This window comes from Rhea americana, unplaced genomic scaffold (genome assembly GCF_003343005.1).
Source record: "Rhea americana isolate MKP2758 unplaced genomic scaffold, rheAme1 scaffold_478, whole genome shotgun sequence".
NCBI lineage: Eukaryota > Metazoa > Chordata > Aves > Rheiformes > Rheidae > Rhea > Rhea americana.
This window is the reverse complement of record NW_028186621.1, coordinates 62,633-84,113: the sequence shown is the minus strand read 5'-3', so window position 1 is coordinate 84,113 and position 21,481 is coordinate 62,633. Positions and strand designations below refer to the sequence as shown.

The 21,481-nt window shown below is 39.3% G+C and overlaps 1 protein-coding gene across 4 annotated transcripts in view; it reads left to right on the top strand.

Moving 5' to 3' along the window:
* SPEN (spen family transcriptional repressor) overlaps positions 1-21,481 on the top strand; it is a 72,106-nt gene that overhangs the window by 19,804 nt on the left and 30,821 nt on the right. For 3 of the 4 annotated variants that reach the window (XM_085316673.1, XM_085316671.1, XM_085316669.1), the window contains exons 2-3: positions 389-709; positions 4,004-4,480. In XM_085316673.1, the coding sequence (XP_085172799.1) occupies positions 389-709; positions 4,004-4,480 (798 nt within the window). The other variant, XM_085316670.1, reaches the window with a different exon arrangement.

Genomic DNA, 21,481 nt, shown 5'->3' with positions numbered 1-21,481 from the left:
TTGTCGGGATGTCTTTATTTTTACTCGTTATGACACAGTTTTGTTTTAATTATGTCTTGCTTGTCAGATTAAAAATTAGAGGTGCTGCTCTAATTGCAGATATCTTTCTATTTCTTCAGCTGCTGTTGCTCTGATATTATAAAGGAGATTTCATGGTAGGCTACCTAAAAGTGAGGACTTTTATAAATATTTCTGGAAAGTGCAAATGGCCTTCTTCCTGTTCTTGAAAGTGTCTCCCCCAAATTCTGCAGTGTTTCGAGATAAGTTTTCATATCATTTAGGAAGAACAAATGGTTTTAAACTGATGGCGATTTTTCACAAGGCAGTGTTATTAAATGTGGTCTTCTATTGTCATTAATATATTTGCTTTGTTTTGCTTTTTTTCCAGATATGGACGTGTTGAAAGTGTCAAAATACTCCCTAAAAGGGGGTCAGAAGGTGGAGTGGCAGCGTTTGTGGATTTTGTGGACATTAAAAGTGCGCAGAAGGCGCACAACTCTGTCAACAAAATGGGAGATAGAGACCTACGGACGGATTATAATGAACCAGGAACCATTCCCAGTGCTGCTCGGGGATTGGATGATACAGTTTCCATAGCATCTCGTAGTAGAGAGGTTTCTGGGTTCAGAGGAGGTGGTGGGGGGCCCACTTACGGCCCCCCACCATCACTTCATGCACGGGAAGGACGTTATGAGCGGAGACTTGATGGGTAAGTTCCAAGGTTTCTCTAGGCAGGTATTTTGTATTTGATATGGTGAGAAACACAAACTCATATATAGGGCCCCCAGATGGATTTAAAATTTTGGGAATTATCTATGTTTCCTATTTTGGGTTGGAAACGGAAGTGATTTCTATGCCAGTGGCTGGTACCTTGTGGATCCATAGAGGATGTTTTCTGCAGCTGGTTGGATATCTACACTTGAAATAAGGTGGTTTTGAGATGGAAGATTTCTTTGGCCAGCATCGATATTGGAGTTACTCTTTTCTAGAAGTAATGATTCCATTTCTTGGATAATATTAAGGCCTTATTCGGATGTATCCCTACTGCCAGATGGAGCTATATTACTACAACATGTGTTGAAGTTCTGTATGGAGTATCTTCGGAATACTAGAACCTAAAATGCTGTGAAAGCTTGATGCCTAGTTCTCAGTTCTCACTATACACAGTTTATATGTTAATTGGATTGTCACCAAAAATTTCTAGTAGACTTTAATGATGCGGTCCTTTGGATCTACAGACAACATTTAGCCATGGAAATACGCTTGGATGGAGAAGACTGAAGGCAGCTTTTGATGTTTCCATTTTGGATCTACATCATTTCCAAGTTACTGGGATTATTCTTTCTGATGGTATTGGCAAAAAGAGATGATGGACATTACTAAATTTTGGAAATTATAGTTTTTTTTAAATGCTGGGATAAGAACTACTGCCTTGAATTTATTGGATGGTATACAGTCAAGACGTCAGTAGCCATGGGGAGTGGATTACTATGTAGTCTCTTAAAAAGCTCTTTGCTACTCCACATTAAACGTACTTTAGTTTTAAGGACGTGGCGCTAATAATCARTTTGTGGATACATCAATCAAAAATGACTGGGCTGGATGGTTACAAAGGCGGATAGAGGATGCCTGCTGGCCAGCAGTGATGAATTCCMTCATGCATTGGTTGAACTTCTACCAGCTGCTTGATTCAGACATAGGGCTGGAGATTAAAATAATGGATCTATTTAAATGCCTACTGTCTCAAGAAAGAAGTCTGGGGGTTTCAGAATTATGGTTTCAGTCTGAGACTGCTTGCTTCCAGTGGAATTTTTTTTGTCTTATCACTAAGATTTTTTTTTTCTTGTTGGTTCATCTAAAATATCATTTGACACCCTTGCCCATTAAGAAGGTGGATTACCCCTGTAAGAGGGGCCAAAATTGGGGAAGTTATGTTCACAATTCTCTCCCTAGATTTAATTGGGAATATAGGTCGTGTTTCCACACTTGGAAAAGGTTGGTATGTCCTGCCCTGTGTATATTAGCCCCTCTCCTAACCCAAGTCAAACCCTTTCTTTCCACTAACTCCAGTAGCACTTAGTACTAATAGATAAATCAATAAAGCACTGTAGCCATTAGATTTTCAGCTCTGCTAGCTCCTCTGTCTGTCTTCTGTGTCCTTTTCATGGATAAGGACTTTGTTCTTTTATGTCAACTATAGCAGTAACCCTCTAGAAAAGACTGCTTTTTCTCTTACCTCATTCAATCAGCTTTCACTGATTAACACTTTGTAGGATGCTAAATGCAATCATTTATAAAATTGTTGATTTTGTTCCATCGGGAGGGAGGAGGGGGACATCTCTGTGCTAGACCCTCAAATACCTTTAAAAATGCCATTGTTGCAAGCAACAGATAATAAAAATAGAAGGGCAACAATGACTTTTAAGCAGATATATGTTATTGGAATTTTCTGTTGCACTGATTAGATTGTTTTTGCCTATGTAATGTAGGAGAAAAATGCAGGCAAGACATGAGTTAGCTCTTTATAAAGCTTGAAAAGGAGCTGTAATTTTAACAATAGAGGGTTATATTTAGAGGATTAAAGATCTAGTGATTCATTAGAAAAGGAACTGAAGGAACTTCCTGAGATATTAATCAAAAAAAATTCAAGTCCAATGTTCAGTTTATAAAAGATATCTGAAATATTTCTGCCATTTTAAATAGAAGACAGACTTACAATGCAGGAGAAGAGGAGTAACTATAGAGTAGAATTAGGTTATTAGGATTCAGGGGACTAAAATGACTAGTAATTGGTTCTGAAGGAAATATCTGAGAACGTTGAGGAAAAGGTTGAAATGTCCTTTGTAAGATGGATAATTAATTTTTAAATTAACTTTGGGTACCCTGACATATTTAGAATTTTGCAAGTATTTTTAAGCATTCAGAATATCATTCCTGATCTTCCATTTTGCAGATGTAACGTAGACATACCATCCTGGTACTTGTCTAAATTAGAGTACTAAACTATTCATAATGTTCTTTTAACTTCACCTGTCAGTTTTACTGTATCTTTATTTGAGAGATCACACTAACATTCTAAGAACATAGAACTTTCCTTAATTGGCATACAGAATATTTTAAATACTAAAGCAAAATGGGTCTTAGCTACTTTAAACTAGTATGCTTATAAGCATAGTAAAGATAAAAATTATATAATTGCAGTAACAATAATAGTCTCAACAAATCTACTGAGAAGTTGTTTGTTTAGGATTTTAATATCTTTTGGGGGCCTGCATCCTTTTTTGGTAGTTACAAATACTTGCAATTTAAAAATTCTGACATCAGTAATCAAGATGTTCCTTTGGGTATGCAGCTTTCCCAAGAATTGAGTGTAGCAGTCTGATAAAAGCAAAATTATTTGAAAGAGGGTTAAATATTTTAAAACAGCAGCACCAAGAATCCCCCTAATTTTCTGGGCTTCTGTGTGGGTAATATTGCCCCTTTTGAAAGCAGCTTCTTACCTCTTGGTCTTGCTTTGCACTGAGGCTTTCATGGCTATAGCCCAATTTGTGTTGCCATTTTTGCAGAAGGATAATTATGAGATGTGCAGTAATTATCAAAATCAAGAAAAAAAATCTGAAAAGCAAAAATGGAGAAAAAATGTAATCGTTTTGTTTAAAAATGTTTTCCTTGTGTACTGAACTTAGAAGAAAAAAATATTTAAATCAGGATTCTGCCCTGGAAAACAATATATTTTCCTGTGCAGGCAAGATGCTGGTCATGAAAGCCCCAAATATGTGATTAAAACAAAATGATTGCTCAGCTTTATTTTATGTGAATATAACTTTGGAGTCAAGTAAAATGTTTAAGTTTGTCAGTGTTTGCTTGATAGGTTATTGCTGGTTAGTAGAGAATCAGTTGCAAAAATAAATTAAGTGCTGAAGTGAATGTTTGCATGATTTGCTTTTAGTTTTGCTTGCCCCTTTCTGATTGATTAAATGTTTTTCCCCCCTCCTAAATGCAGGGCTTCAGATAACAGGGAGCGTGCTTATGAACATAGTGCCTATGGACACCATGAACGGGGGACGGGAGGATTTGATCGGACAAGACATTACGATCAGGATTACTATAGAGATCCTCGAGAGCGGACTTTACAACATGGGCTCTATTATACTTCTCGGAGTCGAAGTCCAAACCGTTTTGATGCTCACGACCCCCGTTACGAACCTAGGGCCCGGGAGCAGTTTACATTGCCCAGTGTGGTACACAGGGATATCTACAGGGATGATATTACACGGGAGGTACGAGGCAGAAGGCCAGAACGGAATTACCAGCACAGCAGGAGTCGGTCACCGCATTCGTCCCAGTCTAGGACCCAGTCTCCTCAGAGGCTGGCTAGCCAAGCGTCTAGACCCACGCGATCCCCTAGCGGCAGCGGTTCTAGGAGTAGATCTTCGAGTAGCGATTCAATCAGCAGCAGCAGTAGTACCAGCAGCGACAGGTAGGTCCCTTTTGGTTGTGACACGTGTTGCTTGTTGCCTGACTCAAAGCGGTGAAGGTAAATCACTGCACCGGGGTGTTGGTTGCATTGTCCAAACAGCAGTCGTTACGAGTCAGAATGAGGAACTGCAGCCAGCGCTATCAAAATAGAAGGCGTTTTTGTGGCAAAGCGTTATTCATTGATGTAGAAATAAACCAGCGTGAAATGTATGAAGACTTAACTTGGCACAAAACAAATGCAAGGGGAATGTTGTTGCCATAGTTAATTATTTTCCTTGGTGAATATGTGGGGCATCTCTAAGAGGCTGGCTAAAGAAGATGGGGATGTACAAATCCAAGATTTCGCTACAGTGCTGGCGCTGCCTCCGTGCTTGGTTGGGGAATGGGGTGATTAGTTCATTTGTTCAAATGATGGCATATGCCAATTACTAAGGTTCAACTGCTTTTTATACCACTTTATACCATTTTTATACCACTTTATACCATTTCAAAATGCTTTGGCGAATGATGAGTATTTAATCTCCAACTTCCTCTAATTCTGTACCACTAACATTTAAGAGACTGGTATGTTGTATCCTCATTTTTTTCCTGTTCCCTTGCAGCAAAAAATCTAGACTTGGAAGAATAATTTGTAAAAATYTGAATATGCATTTCCTATTGATATGCCCATATCTTTAGTTCTATAATAGCTGCWGTATTTCTGTTATTTTTGTGTTAATTTATAAGCTACATACAGGGAAAAAATAGGGCTACTAGGGCTCATCAGACAGTGGATTTCTTTAGCAATTTTAATATTCTTGTCAAACTTCACTCAGATATTTAGTTTTTTAATAGTAAACCTACCCTGGGGTGGAAATGAAGAAGTTACCATCGTGCCTGCAGATGTTTTGTGCTCTATTTTGTGAAGAAGTCTGTTCTTGAGAAAGATTTCTAAAGATGGAAGCATTTCCTTTGTGTGGTTGTTTTCTAAAACCAAAACTGTACCTTATTTAAGTTTATCACTGTAAGAAATACTTACTGTTTGATTATCATTTTGAATGGAATTTTACCACTGGTAACTCTCTCATCAAAATAATTATTCTCATAAAATCTTAACTGCTTGAACTTGGACCACAAGGGCTAGTTTAGTTGACATTGAGGGGAATGTGCAGAAGTGAAGACAGGGAAACGAGTTTCTTCTTTTTTTTGTTTTTTTTTCCAGATGTATTAAGAACTTTGAAAGGATTTACTTCCTTCTTCTAATTACTATTCTCTCCTCCTGGATTTAGAAATCCAGGTTCTCTTGGTTGAAGAGCTGGTGAAAGGATGGACACCTCTAGAGGGTTTGAGAGGATTCAGACTGCTTTAAATACTAGTTTATTTCTAACATCTCTCTCTGAGAGAGACCTTAACAGATAAAATACAACCTTTTGGCAAAGATTTAACATTTTCATGCATACTAAAGCTTAAAAAATGTTGAGGTTTGCAGAGGTCTCCAAGAAAAGTAGAGAAGATGAAATGTAAGACGGCCTGGTTACATTTAAGGTTTTAAAAACCCTCAACCAGGAAAAAGTCTCTCTTCTGATGCTTCTCTGCTCATTGCAAAAAAAGACAGAAGGAGGCCCAGGAAACTTGTAATATTTATAAAAATGTCATTCTTTGGATGTCAAGCTGGGATGAAATACTGTTCTGAAATTTACAGGACTAAATATGCTGCTGGAACAAAGTTTAAGATTTAATCAGAAGATAAGCAATGTCTGCTATGCTTTTAGTATCTAATTTTCTTGGCAATTTCTAGTTCTTATAATGGAAAATTAGATGATACTCCAGAAGGAATAGGGAAATAAACTTTTTATTTTCTTATTAATAGAGTAAATTCAAATTCAATAGAGCAAGTAATAGAATCTAGTGGATAATATCTTTAATTTTGAAGGATCAGAAAAGTGTGTAACATGCCCATAAGCAATGGGTTAGATCGTAATAAACATTTAACTGTATCTTTACCTTGTAAAACAAAATTTTGCCCAGCCTTTGAATTTTTTAAAATCCAAGTGGACTTTTTTGTTTATTTTGTAATGCGCTTTGAATTCAGTGATTTTAAATCGTAATTGCTTGTTTGGTAAATTCTGAACAAAGTTGGAAGCTTCGCGTGTGTATATATATGTGAAAACTTTGTATTTAGTTCTTCATTTGTGCAGCAGCTTAACCTTCCTTAATAGTACAATCTACAATTTAGTAGCTATGCAGTATGCATAGTAATGTATGCGGATGCTCTCTGAGGTAAAGTTGCAGTTCTGATTTGAGGAATGGGGGGGTATGTGTTCCGTTTCTATGTTTTTACGGCATCTTCTGACTGAATAGACCTCTCCATACAATATTTTTTATTATTGTTATTCTGCAAACAAAAGGAGCAGGAAGGCTCAGGGATAAGTTGTTGCAAGGTAACAGCAATAGCTCTCAAACATCGTCTTTCCCTGTGTAAGGGATGCTAACGCGCTCTCTTTTCAAGCAGGTGCCTCACACTTGCTGGCTAGTTTTGGTGTGCAAAGCAGCGGTTGGTGTGCGGGAAATTTTCACATATCCAGACCAGGCAGAAATTTGTTTGCATGGCCATACCCTGGACTGTGGTATATTCTGGTTGTGTCATCACTGGAATTATTTACTAGTTTGGTATCTGTTTCATTTCTTGAGTGGTATTTATCTGGAATAGTTAACGCCCAAATTTGTGCTGCAGAATCTTTATTGTTGGTGATAAAAGGCTTTAGGTGCTAAGAAACAAGCAGAAATTAGTAAATGAAAAATGTAGGCTTTATTCGTTGTGTTGTGGCTTTCAAAGACCTGTGTAAACTACAAATGACTTTCATTAAATGGAGATGATTTTTCTGGACAATAATGTGCAGAAAGATGCTCTGCAGATAGTTTTAGGAAATGAACAAAGCCTTCATTTCATAAAGGTTTGTAGTTTGTCACACTTTATCTCAACTAAGCTTCATTTTAGATGTATATTYAGATGCCTTTATAGGAGATTTGTAATGGGAACTGCAAAAGAGTAATTTAGAAGATAAGACAAAAAAAGAACACAGTGAAAATAAAGCATATTTTCTGAGGCAAGGCTTTAAATCTTTTTTTGATATGCGAACCACTTGCAAAAAAAGAAAAATAATATAGACATAAGCCTTTCTAGAAATCTCAACTGCTTGGGTTGTTGTTTAGCATTATTGCTGTTTGTCACCTTTGTGGGCTCTCAGGAGTTGTCCACAGGGGTCAGATGTATCTAAAACCATCTGTGGGAGTCACTTTTTCAGATGTTACAGCCAGAGTAACCTGTATGGATTTGAGTACTGCAGTTGGCATTCGGGTGTTTTCTTACCTGAGATTTCTCATTGCCCACCCAGCTAATTATGTTGTGGAAAAGAGGGTTTGGAATTTTTTGATAACCTTGAAGGAGGAAAAAAATGGGAAATTGTATTTGCATTTACTGTTACCAGAAGCCTTATTTTTTACAGTCTGTTGATTTGAATGTGCACCACAAATGGTATATTAGCAAACATATTTTTGTAGTGTGTCATGGAAGAAACAGAATATGCATGAAACTATGTAATCCCATAGGAAGTAAAACAGATTTCATTTGTACCCTGCCCAACCTACGGAAAAGATATACCCCCCCCCTTTTTTGGGGGGCATAGAAATTGTTCTTTTCTAGGCTGCTTGTAGAGGTGTTGTAATGAGCTATAGAAAATTGTTCTGTGCATTTTTTTTCAGTTTTGTAATATCAAGTGGCTTTACACATTTCTCACTGTTCCATGTTTTAGTGATTACTTTTAAAGCTTTGCTGCAGCAATATATTGAATCACATGGCATTTGAAAGCAGTGGGACGTTTTGCTCTTAAAGTTGGGCATATGTGAAGTACCTTGTTGAAATAGGATTTAAACTTCTTTACAAAATCCTGGCAGGAGTATTTCATTTCCTATAGATAGAAGGGCTTTCTTGCCAGCACGGGGAAGTGTGGATTCTGCATGTGTGTTTGCATGTAAGTAAGTTTACATACAAGTGACCAGGGATTTTCTTTTTTTTTTGTTGGTTTTTTTTTGTTTGTTTTGTTTTGTTGAGTGCTTATTCAGTTAGCTTATTCAGTCTAGCATGTTGCAGGATACTGATTTACAAGTTAGCAGAGTAAGTAGCTGTAGTTTGTAATGAAAACAGTGGCAGTGATAGAATTATAAAAGCAAATTCAGCATAGATGCAAAGTAACTATTTCCATTGAGATTTAGGAGAATTTAGTAATTCTTGTGCTAAATTTAAGCTATGGTAGAAAATGTACATGAAGATGCCTAAAAACGATTTCTTTGTAACTGACCTACTGTTGTGCTTGAAGTTATAATCACAAATGGGCAGGGCTTTTATAAAGTAATTAGAGATTGTTTTTAATCATTTTAGATTTATCTGTGATTAAATTCTTTCTGGATCAACAAATGAGTCATAGAAAGAGAGGAATATGTACATTTCGTATTTGTGTGTCTTAATATTGACATAAACTGAAGAAAAATATTGCCAAGAGAATTTTAATCATGGGAGAAAAGCAGGTTCAACAAAATCTTCCAGTTTATTTTATTTCATTGGGGGCTTTCTTAGTGTGTTTAAAAAACTGAAGTGGAAGTAGAAAATCATTATTTTAGTTTCATTACATAATGCAGACCTTTCCCTACCATTGTCTTCATGTCTTTTTCCACTTAGTTTGTCTGCCAGCAAGTGATGAATCACTGACTTAAAATGGGATTTAGGGTTTTTGAGTGAGTTGAGAGATTCTTGTGCTGGGGGGAGTTAAAAAATAATCAAGAATTAGGTTAAATGGAGTTTTTTAATACTGTGAAGTACCCTTTGTTAACATTAAATAATTCCATGTACATTTTGCACTGAAAATGCCATGTAGAGATCACCTGAATATTTTTAATTCCCCTTTCTGCAGGACAAAAGGTTACCAGTCTTTAATGCTGAGCCTGTTCCTATCTGTATGGGAAAATGAACAGGGCTAGGGAAAAATTGCAGAGTAGGAAGCCTCCTTTTCAATTACTGTGAAGGCACTAGTAAATCCTGGTAAGAGTCAGGTGAAACATCTAATCTTTACCTTTTGTTCACATAAAGCCATGTGCTGCTTTGATGTTTTCTCTGTAAAGGGAAAGGTGAATTTCGGAAAGGAAAATTTAAAAATCCAGCTCAGATAGGCTCAGGGTTTTGTTGCCAGCTCTCTAGCATTTTCACTTTGTTCTTCCTTATTTCTGCTCATGTCTGCCTGAGCCTGTGCTGCATCTAATCTAAATATAACCTAGACCATCCTCTTAAAAAAAAAAACCCTTGGGAGTGTATCAAGTTTCTTGAAATTGAGCACAGGCAGAAAAATTTCAGATAGCTTTAGACAGGAGATATTTTTGCTCTGAAGAGATGAAAATACAGCAAGTGAGCCCTCCCTCCCTGCCTTAAAAAAAAAAGAAAGTATAAAAAGACTACCTGTGGATTATGTATATGCATGTTTGTGGCGTGATTTACACAGAATGATCCCTAAGCCGCCTATGGAAAAATACATGGTATTTTGCTTGCCATCTGAGATCTCCTTGCAGCTGGAGAGTGAATTTCGTATTCCTTCCCTTTGGGAGGAAGACCGTGAAGGCTTATTAGTCATTTCACCTTTAGAGGAAGATAAAATATTTTTCCCTTTCTGAAAGAACACAAATGTCGAGCGCTGAGAAACGTCGACTGAGAGGCCGGGGGAGGGTGCAGCGTTGCATTACCTCATCCGTATGCTCTTAGTGTAATCTATTAAAAATGCGCCTTGCATAATGGATTTTTATCTTGCTCAGAAAATCCGCCGCTTTAGGTTGCCCAATATCCTCCAGTGGCATCGCAGCGCTGCTTCGGCATTTTAATGGTGACAGTGCTGCAGCACGGTTGCCCTGCGCTGGGTCATTTGTAAAATCGGAAAAATAAAGCGATGTTTTTCGGGCGGGGGGGGGAGGCGGGGGAAGAAGAACCTCACGCGGCAACCGTGGAATTTGAAGTGAAGCTCAGTTTTAACGGCGGGAGGGGGTGCGGGGCGGAACGGACGGTGTGTAGGGCCACGGCGAACCCCTTTCTGCCGGTGCCTTTACAGGAGCGCCGGGCGCCGCCGCCACCTCAGAGCGGGGCGGGAAGGTGGTGGTGGTGGGGGGGTGGTGTTGTTTGTGTCTCCAGAACCAGTCTGAACCGGCGCGAGCCGGCTCGGCCCGGCGGCGCGCCGCCTCCGGGGCGGGGCCGCCCGCCGCGCGCCGCCCCTCGCGGCCGCCGGCAGCCCCCCGCCGCCCGCTCCCGCGGTGTAAAAACGCCTCAGCTGCCTCTAAAACCCGTAAAAAATTTTTTTAAAAAAAATAATAAAAAAAGTCAGCGCTCGTGCTGAAGCGTTAGCGCCCGTGCCGCTGCTTCGCCGGCGCGTGAAGATTTTTCTCACGCCGCGGTTATTCCGCGAAACCCCCCTCGCCCCATGCGAGCGGTTTAGCCGAGGTGATGCTGCCGGGCTCAGTCGGCGGCTCAGCCTTTTGAGTCCTCCTCGATGAGCTCACTTCTTATTTTTGAAGCCTTCATGGCTGATCTGACGTTCTACCCGCTGTATAAATAAACCTTCTATTTCCCCAGCGGGCGGAGAGCGGCAGTCAGCAGCGGCGGATGAGCACGCGGAGTGGCACCCTTTAGGAGCGTGATACCTGAAATAACTAAGAGGCGCAGGTTTAAGTCTGCCCTGGTGCCTTGACACCTGTAATGTAATGATACAAAGCAGCTAGGTTGCAAAACAGAAAACAACCCTGCTAGCTTCTCTTCCCTCCCTCCCCCTCCCCCCCCCCGTTATATAAACACATCATCACCAAGTTAGGTGTCTTGTTTAAAAAGTAGTTTTGTAGTTTTTTGCTTGGAGAGTAGACCTCTTACTGCAATTTATAGTCTGCTGTTACCCCCCATAAATAGTTGTTAATTGTTGGCTCTGAATGACAAAGACGGCAATTAAACTCCTTCCAAAATTTGCAGAAGTCGGCATTCATCTGAGGTCATCTGTCCCTCGCTGTAGGGTTTTGTTTCTTGAGCAAGGTCTGGAAGTTTTAACTGCTGTTCCTGCTTTTTAGAAATCTATCTCATTTCTTTGCCTCTAAAGGCAGAGAAAGATTTCGATTTCTGTATGGCTTTGTTTTTTTTTTCTAAGTTGCTTGCAGGTTGGGAGTCTTAAAAATGCATTGTGTTGGGGGATGGAAGCAAAGGAAGGAGGCCCTGGAAAAAAAAATCTCTATTTTTGTCATGGCTATTTAGACTGTCTAAACCCACTTTGTTGCTTTGAGTCCTATTAAGGAGCTTTTTTTTTTTTATATATATATATACATATATATATACACACATATAGCTATAAGGTCTCCTTGTAATTAGCAGTTCTCTAGACCAGAGGCTTTGCTTAGCAAATTTGAGGTTCAGACCGGGCAGCTGAGTCTAAACCTTTCACGTGACCTTTGTTGGTCGTCAGCTTCCCCTGCCGAGAGGGAAGCTGAGGAGGAAGCTGCGGCGAAGATAACGTTTGTAAGTCACCTGTGTGCAGCTGGCACCACTCTAAAGGAGTGGGAATGGGTACCTGGCGCGGTGTCTGATRTTCTGCAATTTCGGCTAGTTGTCCTACTCATTTGTGGGAATTGCGGGAAAAAAAGCCATATCCAAGGCAATGCTCCTGTCATCATCCYAGGCAGTGTCCTAGGAGCGAGTTTTGTGCTGCGCTTTTTCTTCAACCCCAACGAGTCCTGGGAGCTTCTTGCGATGCCAAAAAACTCTCGGGACTGATTTTTTCTGCCCTGGTGTACATAGAAATCCAAGGTGGGTCTGCTTTTCTTGGTAGATCGGGTTTGACTTTGGGGTGCATGTTTGTATTACGAAATGGTCACTTACAATTGCATTTTTAAGGCTTTGATTTTCTTCCAAGTGTTTTGCTTAATCATCCTGAGTAGGCTGAGGGAAGGAAAGAATTAGCTGAGGTCAGGGAAGTTGAAGCTGCCCATGTTACTTTTCAGAAGTGAGACTTAGTCTTAAGCATTCCTAAAGGCAGGAAGAAATCTGCCTCCCCTTCTTTTCCTGCTGGACTCAGAGAGAGCAAGGAGAACCCAAAATCCTGTTGGGGAAAAATCGAAACGCAACAGGAAAACCATAAAGCAAGATAGGCTCTGCAGCGTTTGGTATCTACATGCGTGCTAGTAGTCTACTTTGCCTTTCTTGGAGAGAAATATATCTAGGACATGATTCATCGCTAAAATAGATTAGAGGGGTCATAGTCTAGAAGTGTCTGCTTGTCTTCACTGATTATGAGGAGAGTCTAGATAGCTCAGATGGAGACACAGGCAGTGCAGACATCAAAAGGTGGGTGAGAGGATTCCCATCCTAATGATCTTTGAAATAAGGAGCACTTTAATAATTTCTAATGAATATTCACATGAAGGAATGAATAGGAAAAGAGGAAGACTTACTGAACACTTTTTTAAAATCAAAACAAAATGGGTTGTTGTGATCAAAGGAAAAATCCCTCCTTTATGTTGGGTCATATGTGCTTCCATTAAAGTGTAGACAGAATGTCCCTTCACATCTTAAAGGCTGAACTTGCAAATTCAGTGATTTTGGGTTGTTCCCAAAAAGAATTTTTTCTGGCTCCACCATGGATGGTGCTCCTGCATGGATGCAGGCACTGTAATACCTTCCAAAGGAGAACTTGTTGAAGAACATACGATCAGGAAAACAGCTCTCTCTGAAGCATGTTCGTGAGACCTTAGCATTAAGTTTAAAAAACACTATATAGAACATGCTCTGTTTAAGCTAAGGTAACATGGATGTGAACTGATGGCAAATAAACCTCATTGGAGAAAATTGAAAATCATCTTGCCTTTATCCACCGTGTTAGCTATATAATCAATGCACTTAGATTTGCCCTTAACTTCCAAGCATCGAGCATAGTTTGTCTGCATCTTTGCAAATGCTGGAACTACTAATGATGGCATCAAGGTACTAAGCATGAAAGCTTCGTAGTGAGCAATTAGATATCCCTCTACAAATCATTATGGTCAGCTGGTAATGCCATTTTGAGAAGAGAATGCAGCACATTTGCAAGTGGAAAATCACAGTCTTGGAGATAAGCAGAGGGCTTCAAAGTTGTATAAAGGGGAAACAATTTAYACATGCCAGGACATATTCTTAGTTTTTTCAATATCAAAAGCATGACTGCATGTTTTGTTTAAGAGAAGCAAAAGCTGAGTTTCCAGAAGGAGAGAGAGACATGTACTATGTAGATGCCATATTTCTAAAAATACACAGATTATTGAAAATCWTGCATATTACTTATTAAGTKCTTAACAAAGAAGAGAACAAAATTAGCCCTTTTAATGTGCATGGCATTAAGGAATAAAACTTCCTTTATGAATGATTTTGTAGTCTTAAAAGAATTCTGTAACAGAAATAGGCCAATAGCCAAATATTACTTTTTCTGATACCTGTTGGATTTCAAAAACCAAACATCGTCCCACCTCCAGCCACAAATTCTCTCTCTCCTACTAGAAGTGAAATGTGGAGCTTTCCGGCCTTCGAAATACTTCCCTTTGAAAAATGTCTCAAGTTCAGTGAGTAGTTGCTTTATTTAACTCAAGGTGATGATTTCATCTAGAAAATGCTTAGAAATCTAGGATGGTCACAATAGTACCTTTTGGAGAATCCTTTCTACAAGAAGGAAGTGTTTTTCGGGCTGTCTCATCATTTCTTCTACAGTTGGTTCATATTTTCCCAGATGCCCAGAAATACTGATCATCATTTTTTATACCTGGACAAAAATAGGAAAAATCATCAAATAGTCTAGAAGTAACGAGGATATTTAAGGTACATATCAAGCAGACAAAAGCAGTAAAAGGTATTCACAGTCTAATTCTTTTTCTGTCRTCTGCTTGAGAGTACAAAATGCCAAAGGTTTGTGTGATAATGTGTGAAAGAAAGGTACTGTTCTCCTTAAAAAAAAAAATAATAACTCCCAAGAATGAATAGTGCAGAGTCCCCATGGTTCTCAACTTGCATCGACTGAGAGATGCAAAGTGCCCTACTTAATCCGAACTGCTACAGGTTTGACCTCTTTGTATCATCTGACACCCTCCTTTGGTAAGAGGTTGCTGCATGATCTCAAATTATGTAAGACTTGTGCTGTTGCTTTGAAGTTAGTCCCTCCCTTAAATGTTTGTTTACTCCTTGGTATATCCTGTTGTGTGGATTGTTAAAGATGAATAGTAAAAGAAAAGAAGCTATCAGGTTAGTGCAAATTTTCTGTTGCTCTTCACTTATTAAATCTACATGGAGCTCTGTTTATCCTTCTTTCATAGTCAGGGAATATACTGAAAATGTCCTACACTGGTTGGTGTTTTACTGCGTAAATGATGACTCGTAAGTTTGTTTGTTTTGAGGTGGAAGGAAGTGAGGACTCATTTGTTATGTTCTTACAGGAGAGAGGTAGATACTATCAAACAGTTATTTCAGAAGTAGTTATATGGAATATTTTGTTTTTTAATATTCAGCTTTTCTGTCATTTTTAAAAATCATGAAATTTGCTTGGGGAAAAAGAAAAGCTTAATTAACACTGCAGGTGGGGCTTGCAGACTATTTCTTGTGCTATGGCCTAGAGGTTTTCCAGTCTGTTCTACACAGGTACTAAATCCTGCAGCAAGTATGCAGGTGGGGCATGCAGGCTTTGCATGGGGGAATTCCTTGGGAAGGCTGAAGGAGGAATCTTGTGTTCCGTCATATCCAGCATACCAGCCGCATTGCCTCACGCTGCTTCTTTTTATCCAGCCCTGGATAACTTTAACGTTTTTTTCTGCCCACCTCTGTGCCCTCAATCTTGCTTTGCATGCAGTTAATGCAATGAAAGTGTCCTAGGTTTTCCTTGTTAAAGGGAGCAGGAGGGACATCTTATTGGRATGGTCAACCAAAATGTCACTTCTGTGAGCCCTGGACTCCCAAACCACGTAGAGATTTAATCCATAAGTCATAACAAATACTGCTGAATTAAGTTGCAGAAGGTGGCTCTTCCAGATATTAAGAGAGAAACACAGGACCTTTCTGTCATGTAACAGTATTTTTATTTTTTTTTATTTTCAAGACTGACATTACTCTGCATTGTTGCTTAACAAATGCACAGATTTCCACAATTTCCCTACGAATCTCATATTTAATATTTAACAGATTATAATACTTCACGTGTTTTGTACAAAGACTGTCACAATCTTTATTTTCATGACTTTAATATTTCTATTCATGTGAAATTCTACTGAAAGTTCTGCTCTGTTAGTTTTATTTTTATTTGCATGTGGGCATAAAATGAAATACTTCCCAAATATAGCCATAGCCAAGAGATCCATCTGTTCTTTGCATTTTTAAATGGCAAATGGATCTTAACTCTTCAAATGTCTTGTCTTCTATATTGTGTGCCAACTGAGATCACAGAAATGCCGTTATTTGCCACGCCTTTCATTTTAGGCAGCCCTTTACATGAGAATAGCAGTTTTATGAAGGATTTGTGTACCCCACAAGCATTATGTATTTCTTCTGGTTGYTATAGTGGGTCAAACAAAGGGTAAAAAGAGCCTCTAAAATTTTTCTTTGCCTTATAGTAGTTGGCATTTCTTTAAAAGGCTGTGTAAGGCATGAGGCAATAGAAATTCTATCTCARAAACATCCTTCATGTACATATTTCTACTTGTGGTTTAGAAGTAGCCTTGTTTTGTCCATTTTCTTTTGCATTTCACTGTTTGGATAACGGCAACCATTTTTAGAAATRCTAAGCTTACACACAGTGTTATCTGCCATAAATGGGATTTCTATATTAAGCCTTGCACGTTCCAAATTTTACTTAAGAGGCATTGTTTGTCAGCTGTGTATCTTGGCATGAACTATATTGTAGCTCCCGTTTGAAGAACAATTATATTTGTTTATAAGAGAGAATAACACAATTTCAAAATCGCTCTGAATCCTAGCGAACGAGAATTTCAACAAATGGGCATTTTGTGTAATGCCAAAACGTTATCTTGGAGACAAGGCAACAATCGCACCAGCGTTTTGGCAGGGCAGAGTGCTGTCCCTGCACGGAAAGTGGCTTGGAGAGGCAGAAGATAAGGAGCAGCAGAGGGTGGCATTTTACAGGGTATTTGTGAGGCCAGATGGGAGACAAAATACGAGTTGTCAGGAAAGTGGGGCATAAACATAGTGCCAGCTTTTTTAAGGCGAGGTGGGGATGCTTTTGCTGAAAACATACTAAGTGCAAATGCTGAGGATAAGCAGAATGAATTTGGCAGGCCTATTCGCCACGACCTACCAGCAGTTTTGTGTTAGAAAGCTCTTCTATGTATGCGAGACTGAAATAACATGGAGATGAATCAGACCCATTGTTTTTCTGCTTTTAATATATCTGAGAAAGGTTTTTCTTTCGAAGAATAGTATCTAGTGCTTCTAGATAGGACCGTGTGCTTATCAATGTCAGTTAAGGCTGACTGATTTTAAAATTGTTATAAGAAGTGTTGACTTCTAGGAAATCATTTAGCAGTGCTCGGAAGGTGAAAGTAGTTGCTTCTTACTCCTCAAGTAAACATATAGTAGTATACCTTGAAGCCGTAGTGGTTGCATTTTAAACAGCACTAAGAATCCCAGCTTGTAGACAGTACTTAAAGTAGGGTTTTTCTTTTTTCTTTTTTTTAATGCTTAATAGATCCTTGCATAAGCAACGCAGTTGTTATTTAGGAAGCTGTCTTTAAATTGTGCTTTCTTGGGGTTTTGAAATGATTTGGTCTCCTGTGAGCCACAAGATCGAGTTTCTCAACCTGCTCTGTTGGTGATTCATTGATTGACCTTGGGCAAAGCCCTTGGCCTCTTTTTACCTTATTTTTCCATCTGCAATGCAGGGTTGTTAAGACATAGCTACCTCACAAGAGCGTTGAACTAAAAGCCTTTTTAAAGATTTYGTACACTCAGAAGTGTCAGCTGCAAAATATTGATTTAGATTGTCTACAGATAGTTGGCAAAAGTTGTTTACTTTAACAGTATTGTGGTAATTTTTGCCAAAGGTGGAAAGCAATTTTTCTTCTAGCCTGAACAAGCCACTCCTCTACAGTAGCAGGTGAACTCTGCCCTACCATTTTCTTTGAAAAGTTGCTGTAATCGTAGGTTTATCATTACTCGCAGCATTGAGTGGGAGCTCTTCTGTAGACAAGTCACTGCAGTGCTTGAAAAAATTTGACTGAAAGCTTTCCCAGTTGAAGGTGGTGGGAGTTTTGCATGGTCTTAGTAGGGCTGGGTGTTTGCTGTGTGTCGTATAAACCTGTCCAGAGCCTGCTAACGGCTGCTGCTCATGTGTTACGAAAAAACGCGCAAAGAATATGTCCGTCACTTGTGGATGTTTTCAAATATAGTCAGATAGAAGGCAAAGCTAGATTAAAAAATCAGCACGGGAAAGGTTTATGTGATTTAGAGACTCCATACTGTTACACAGTGAAAAGCTCTCTAGTCCTACCTCTTCATCACTGTGTCACTTTTAGTTCTGTGATACACAAATASTTCAAAGTTGGGGTGTCTCAGGTGTATTTGGTCTTGACCAAGGCTTTCCATTATGAAGGGACTGTTGAAAAAACAGAGGCTCTTTGGGATCTCAGGTTCTCACATCCACCCTTTATGTTCTGCTTTTTGCATCGGTGGAAATTTAAYTGTGGGAAAGCTATGCCAAGGAGCTGGGTTTGTACTTCACCCYGAAGGCCTCCATGACTTTTAATCTTTCCCAGCACCAAGTTGTGTGATTGCGGCCATGCGCTGAGAAGGCGTTTCCTCTCACGTTGAGGAATTTCTCTCTTGGCAGTCCTGCTGTTCCCGAGAAATGTCTGTATTTTGGAAAGAAAGATCGTGGCTGTGGACGCTGGTACTCAGGTATCTTGAGCTGCTCGTGCCAGGCTCTGAAGTTTGATACCAACACCATGAAGCTGAAGTTAACAGAGAGCCACCACAGCGAGCAGAGGATGAGGACAGCATCTTCTCAGCAGTAGTAAGCTGTTGTGATTGCTGAGAAGGCTGTTTGCTAAACAGATAAGCTAATATGGTTTTAACCAACAAGCTTTTTTTCCAGGTTAGGCTTTTTATTCTTGGCTGTACTTAGTTCATTGTAACAACCAAGCCTGAGGATTGGTACACGTGGGTCATGGAGCTAGATGTTAACACTGCCTGGATTGCCCAGAGTCTGTGGCAGCTAGACATGGATAAATATGTATATTTTAGCAATCATAATTGATGGGATATTTAGTTACAGTGAAGAATTAAAAGGACCCCAAAGCTGCCTTGAAATTCTCAGAACATGTGGCTTCAGGGGAAAGATGGTTCTCGGAGCAGGAGACTTTTTGTAGTGGTCATCTATCTTAGCAACATCTTTGGTCTTTTCCGTGATTAGCTTCAGCCTGCTGCTTCTCATCGAAGTTCAAGTAGTAAAATAGCTGAAAGGTGATGCTCACGTGGCCTGTCAGTGAAGGTGACATGTGATTTTAATAAGACAGTCATCTGATTTGGGTTGAATGTATGGTAAACATTACTTGGAGACTGTATCTTAAAAAATCTTACTGGCCAGATACTGAAAAAATACTGTAAATTTACTATTATTTGGCCAGCCAAAACATACAAAGGAGCCACGTCACTCCCACAGTTGTGTTATTTTCCCATGGCCTTTAAGCGTGATTTCTTTAGATTTCTGAGTTCCAGCCCACTATGGGATTTCTTAAGTCTCCTTTTCTGAGCTTGGCAAGACAGAAAAAGGTACGGGGAAGAGGTGGTCCTGTTTTCATGTGTTCCAGTGTTGTACACATCTGTCTCGGTGCTCCTTTGGAGAGCRGTATACACTTTTGTTTGCCGTGCACTGATTTTTCACTACTGTTCCCTGCTTAGCAGTAGGGTTTGGGGTCCCCCCCCCCTTTTTATTGTAACTCCTTGTCGTTAAATACTTTTGAAGATATGTGTGTGCACGTGACGTTTACAAACCGAAGTTCCTTGGGTGGCAACTTTTCAGCGGCTTGAAACAACGCCAAGAATGTCGCGCAGTCACATCCCGGCATGCTTTTGAATGCAAACTCTGAAGGCAGTGAAAGGCCCAGGGTTATAGGCATGGGGTAATTGCACAGAATATGAGGTGTAGTTCATCTGCTAACTTTCTCCACCCTCATATGCCGAACAGCCAGAGACTGCTTGTGTACTTATATTAAAAATGAAAAGTTTGCTATGAAATGGAAAAGCAAGGTTCAGCCTCTTACAAGCTGATGCTGACTGGTGTTTGTGTACAAAACTACCGCCTGCCGGTCACCTTTATATTTAGATCAGCGTGAGAACAAAGTGAATCAGCTCTGATAAAGAGAAGTTTTAACCCTCCACTAAGACCTCTTGAGTTTTCAGACGCCACGCTTGAAGTTTGGTCGTAATTATTCCTACTTGGAGATACCAGAAGAGCCGCATGGACTATTAGAGTAATGCTGGGGACTTCACATTGCTTTGTTCCAGCTTACACACTAATGAGCGTACGGTTCCCTGAAAGGATGCTTAAAAAAACCACAGGTCTGCATTCAGCTGTAGCTCAGGGAGTCAAAACTTAGTTGCAAGCCCTGCTCCCAGTCTCTCACTGAAATTATATGTATGGGACTTGCAAACAACAGGGGTGTTGGAGCACCACGCGTTTTCAGCTTTGTACCTGGTTTGGTGCGGAAGTAATCCAAGTTAGTTGCCTGTGGGGCACAGAGGAACACAAACTCTGAATTATCTGCTCACTTTGACTTTTTTTTTAAGGAAAGAGAGTAGTTAGATTTTTATAGGGATGCAATTCTTGGCATGTGTAGCTTGATGTAGGTTTATAAATCACATGTATGTAGAATATGGGGGAAATTCCAGTTAAGTACGTAGTTTAGGTTTTTGTCGTATTTAGTAATACTACGGAAATAGCAGCCTGTAATGTACCTGTACATGTATTACTTCAGTATCTCATTTTTCATTCAGAGGAGAAGTCAAAGTGCTCTGTGAGCTGTATCAAGATTCCTTTAATCTGTAACTAAAATGGAATATGACACATTTTAAAGAGATATTTTTGTTTCTTTTTTTGAGGCTAGCATCATACTTTTGGTCAGTGTTGGTTGGCAATAACCAGGGCTTTTTTTTATTTTATTTTATTTTTACTCTCAGGATTCTTTGACCAATTTTCTGGCACTGTTTTTTTGCAGTTAGATCCAAGGACTCTAACTGACAGTTTGCTTCCGTAGTGACTGTATCAAGAATATTAAAAGGATTTTTTTTGTCTTCTGGGTAGACCGTATCAGTGTACAGTACTGTCACTAGCTTATATTTGTAGCTGGTATTTGCATACAGATCATCTACAGTGACTTAACTCTGACCTGGAAAGGGAACAAGGAGAAAAAAAAAAGATTCCTGTTATTTCCGTTTAGAGATTACTGTACGTTAGCTTTGGATTTCCTGCCTAGACTTCGGAATCTTTTGCTGACATCAGCTGTGTGAAAAACCTGCTGTCATCTGGGATTCATGCTGAGGGAGGTTGTCTTATGTTATTGTCCTCAATAGATCCTTCTAGGAGATAATCTTGACGTAGAGATTATTTTGACAGTGTATTGAATCACAGCTGATGTAGAAAGAGTTCCTGATTTCGGTTAATTTGGACAGGAAAAAAAAAAGAAAATAGCATATTTGAATATTTCTGTAAAAGAATTATAGATCATTTAACAGTTCCAGTTAAAGATGTTTTAAAGGGTACTATTAAAAAGCCATTTTATTTTTTTGTTTTCCTGTTAAAATTCGCCATCCGTTACCCTGAAACGCTAAAAGGGCTTCCAATGATTTTTGGCTGCTGCTTTTTTAACTTGCTTTGCCTATCAGGGCTAGGCGTTTTCTTTTTCTTTCTTTCTTTTTTTTTCTTTTTTTTTT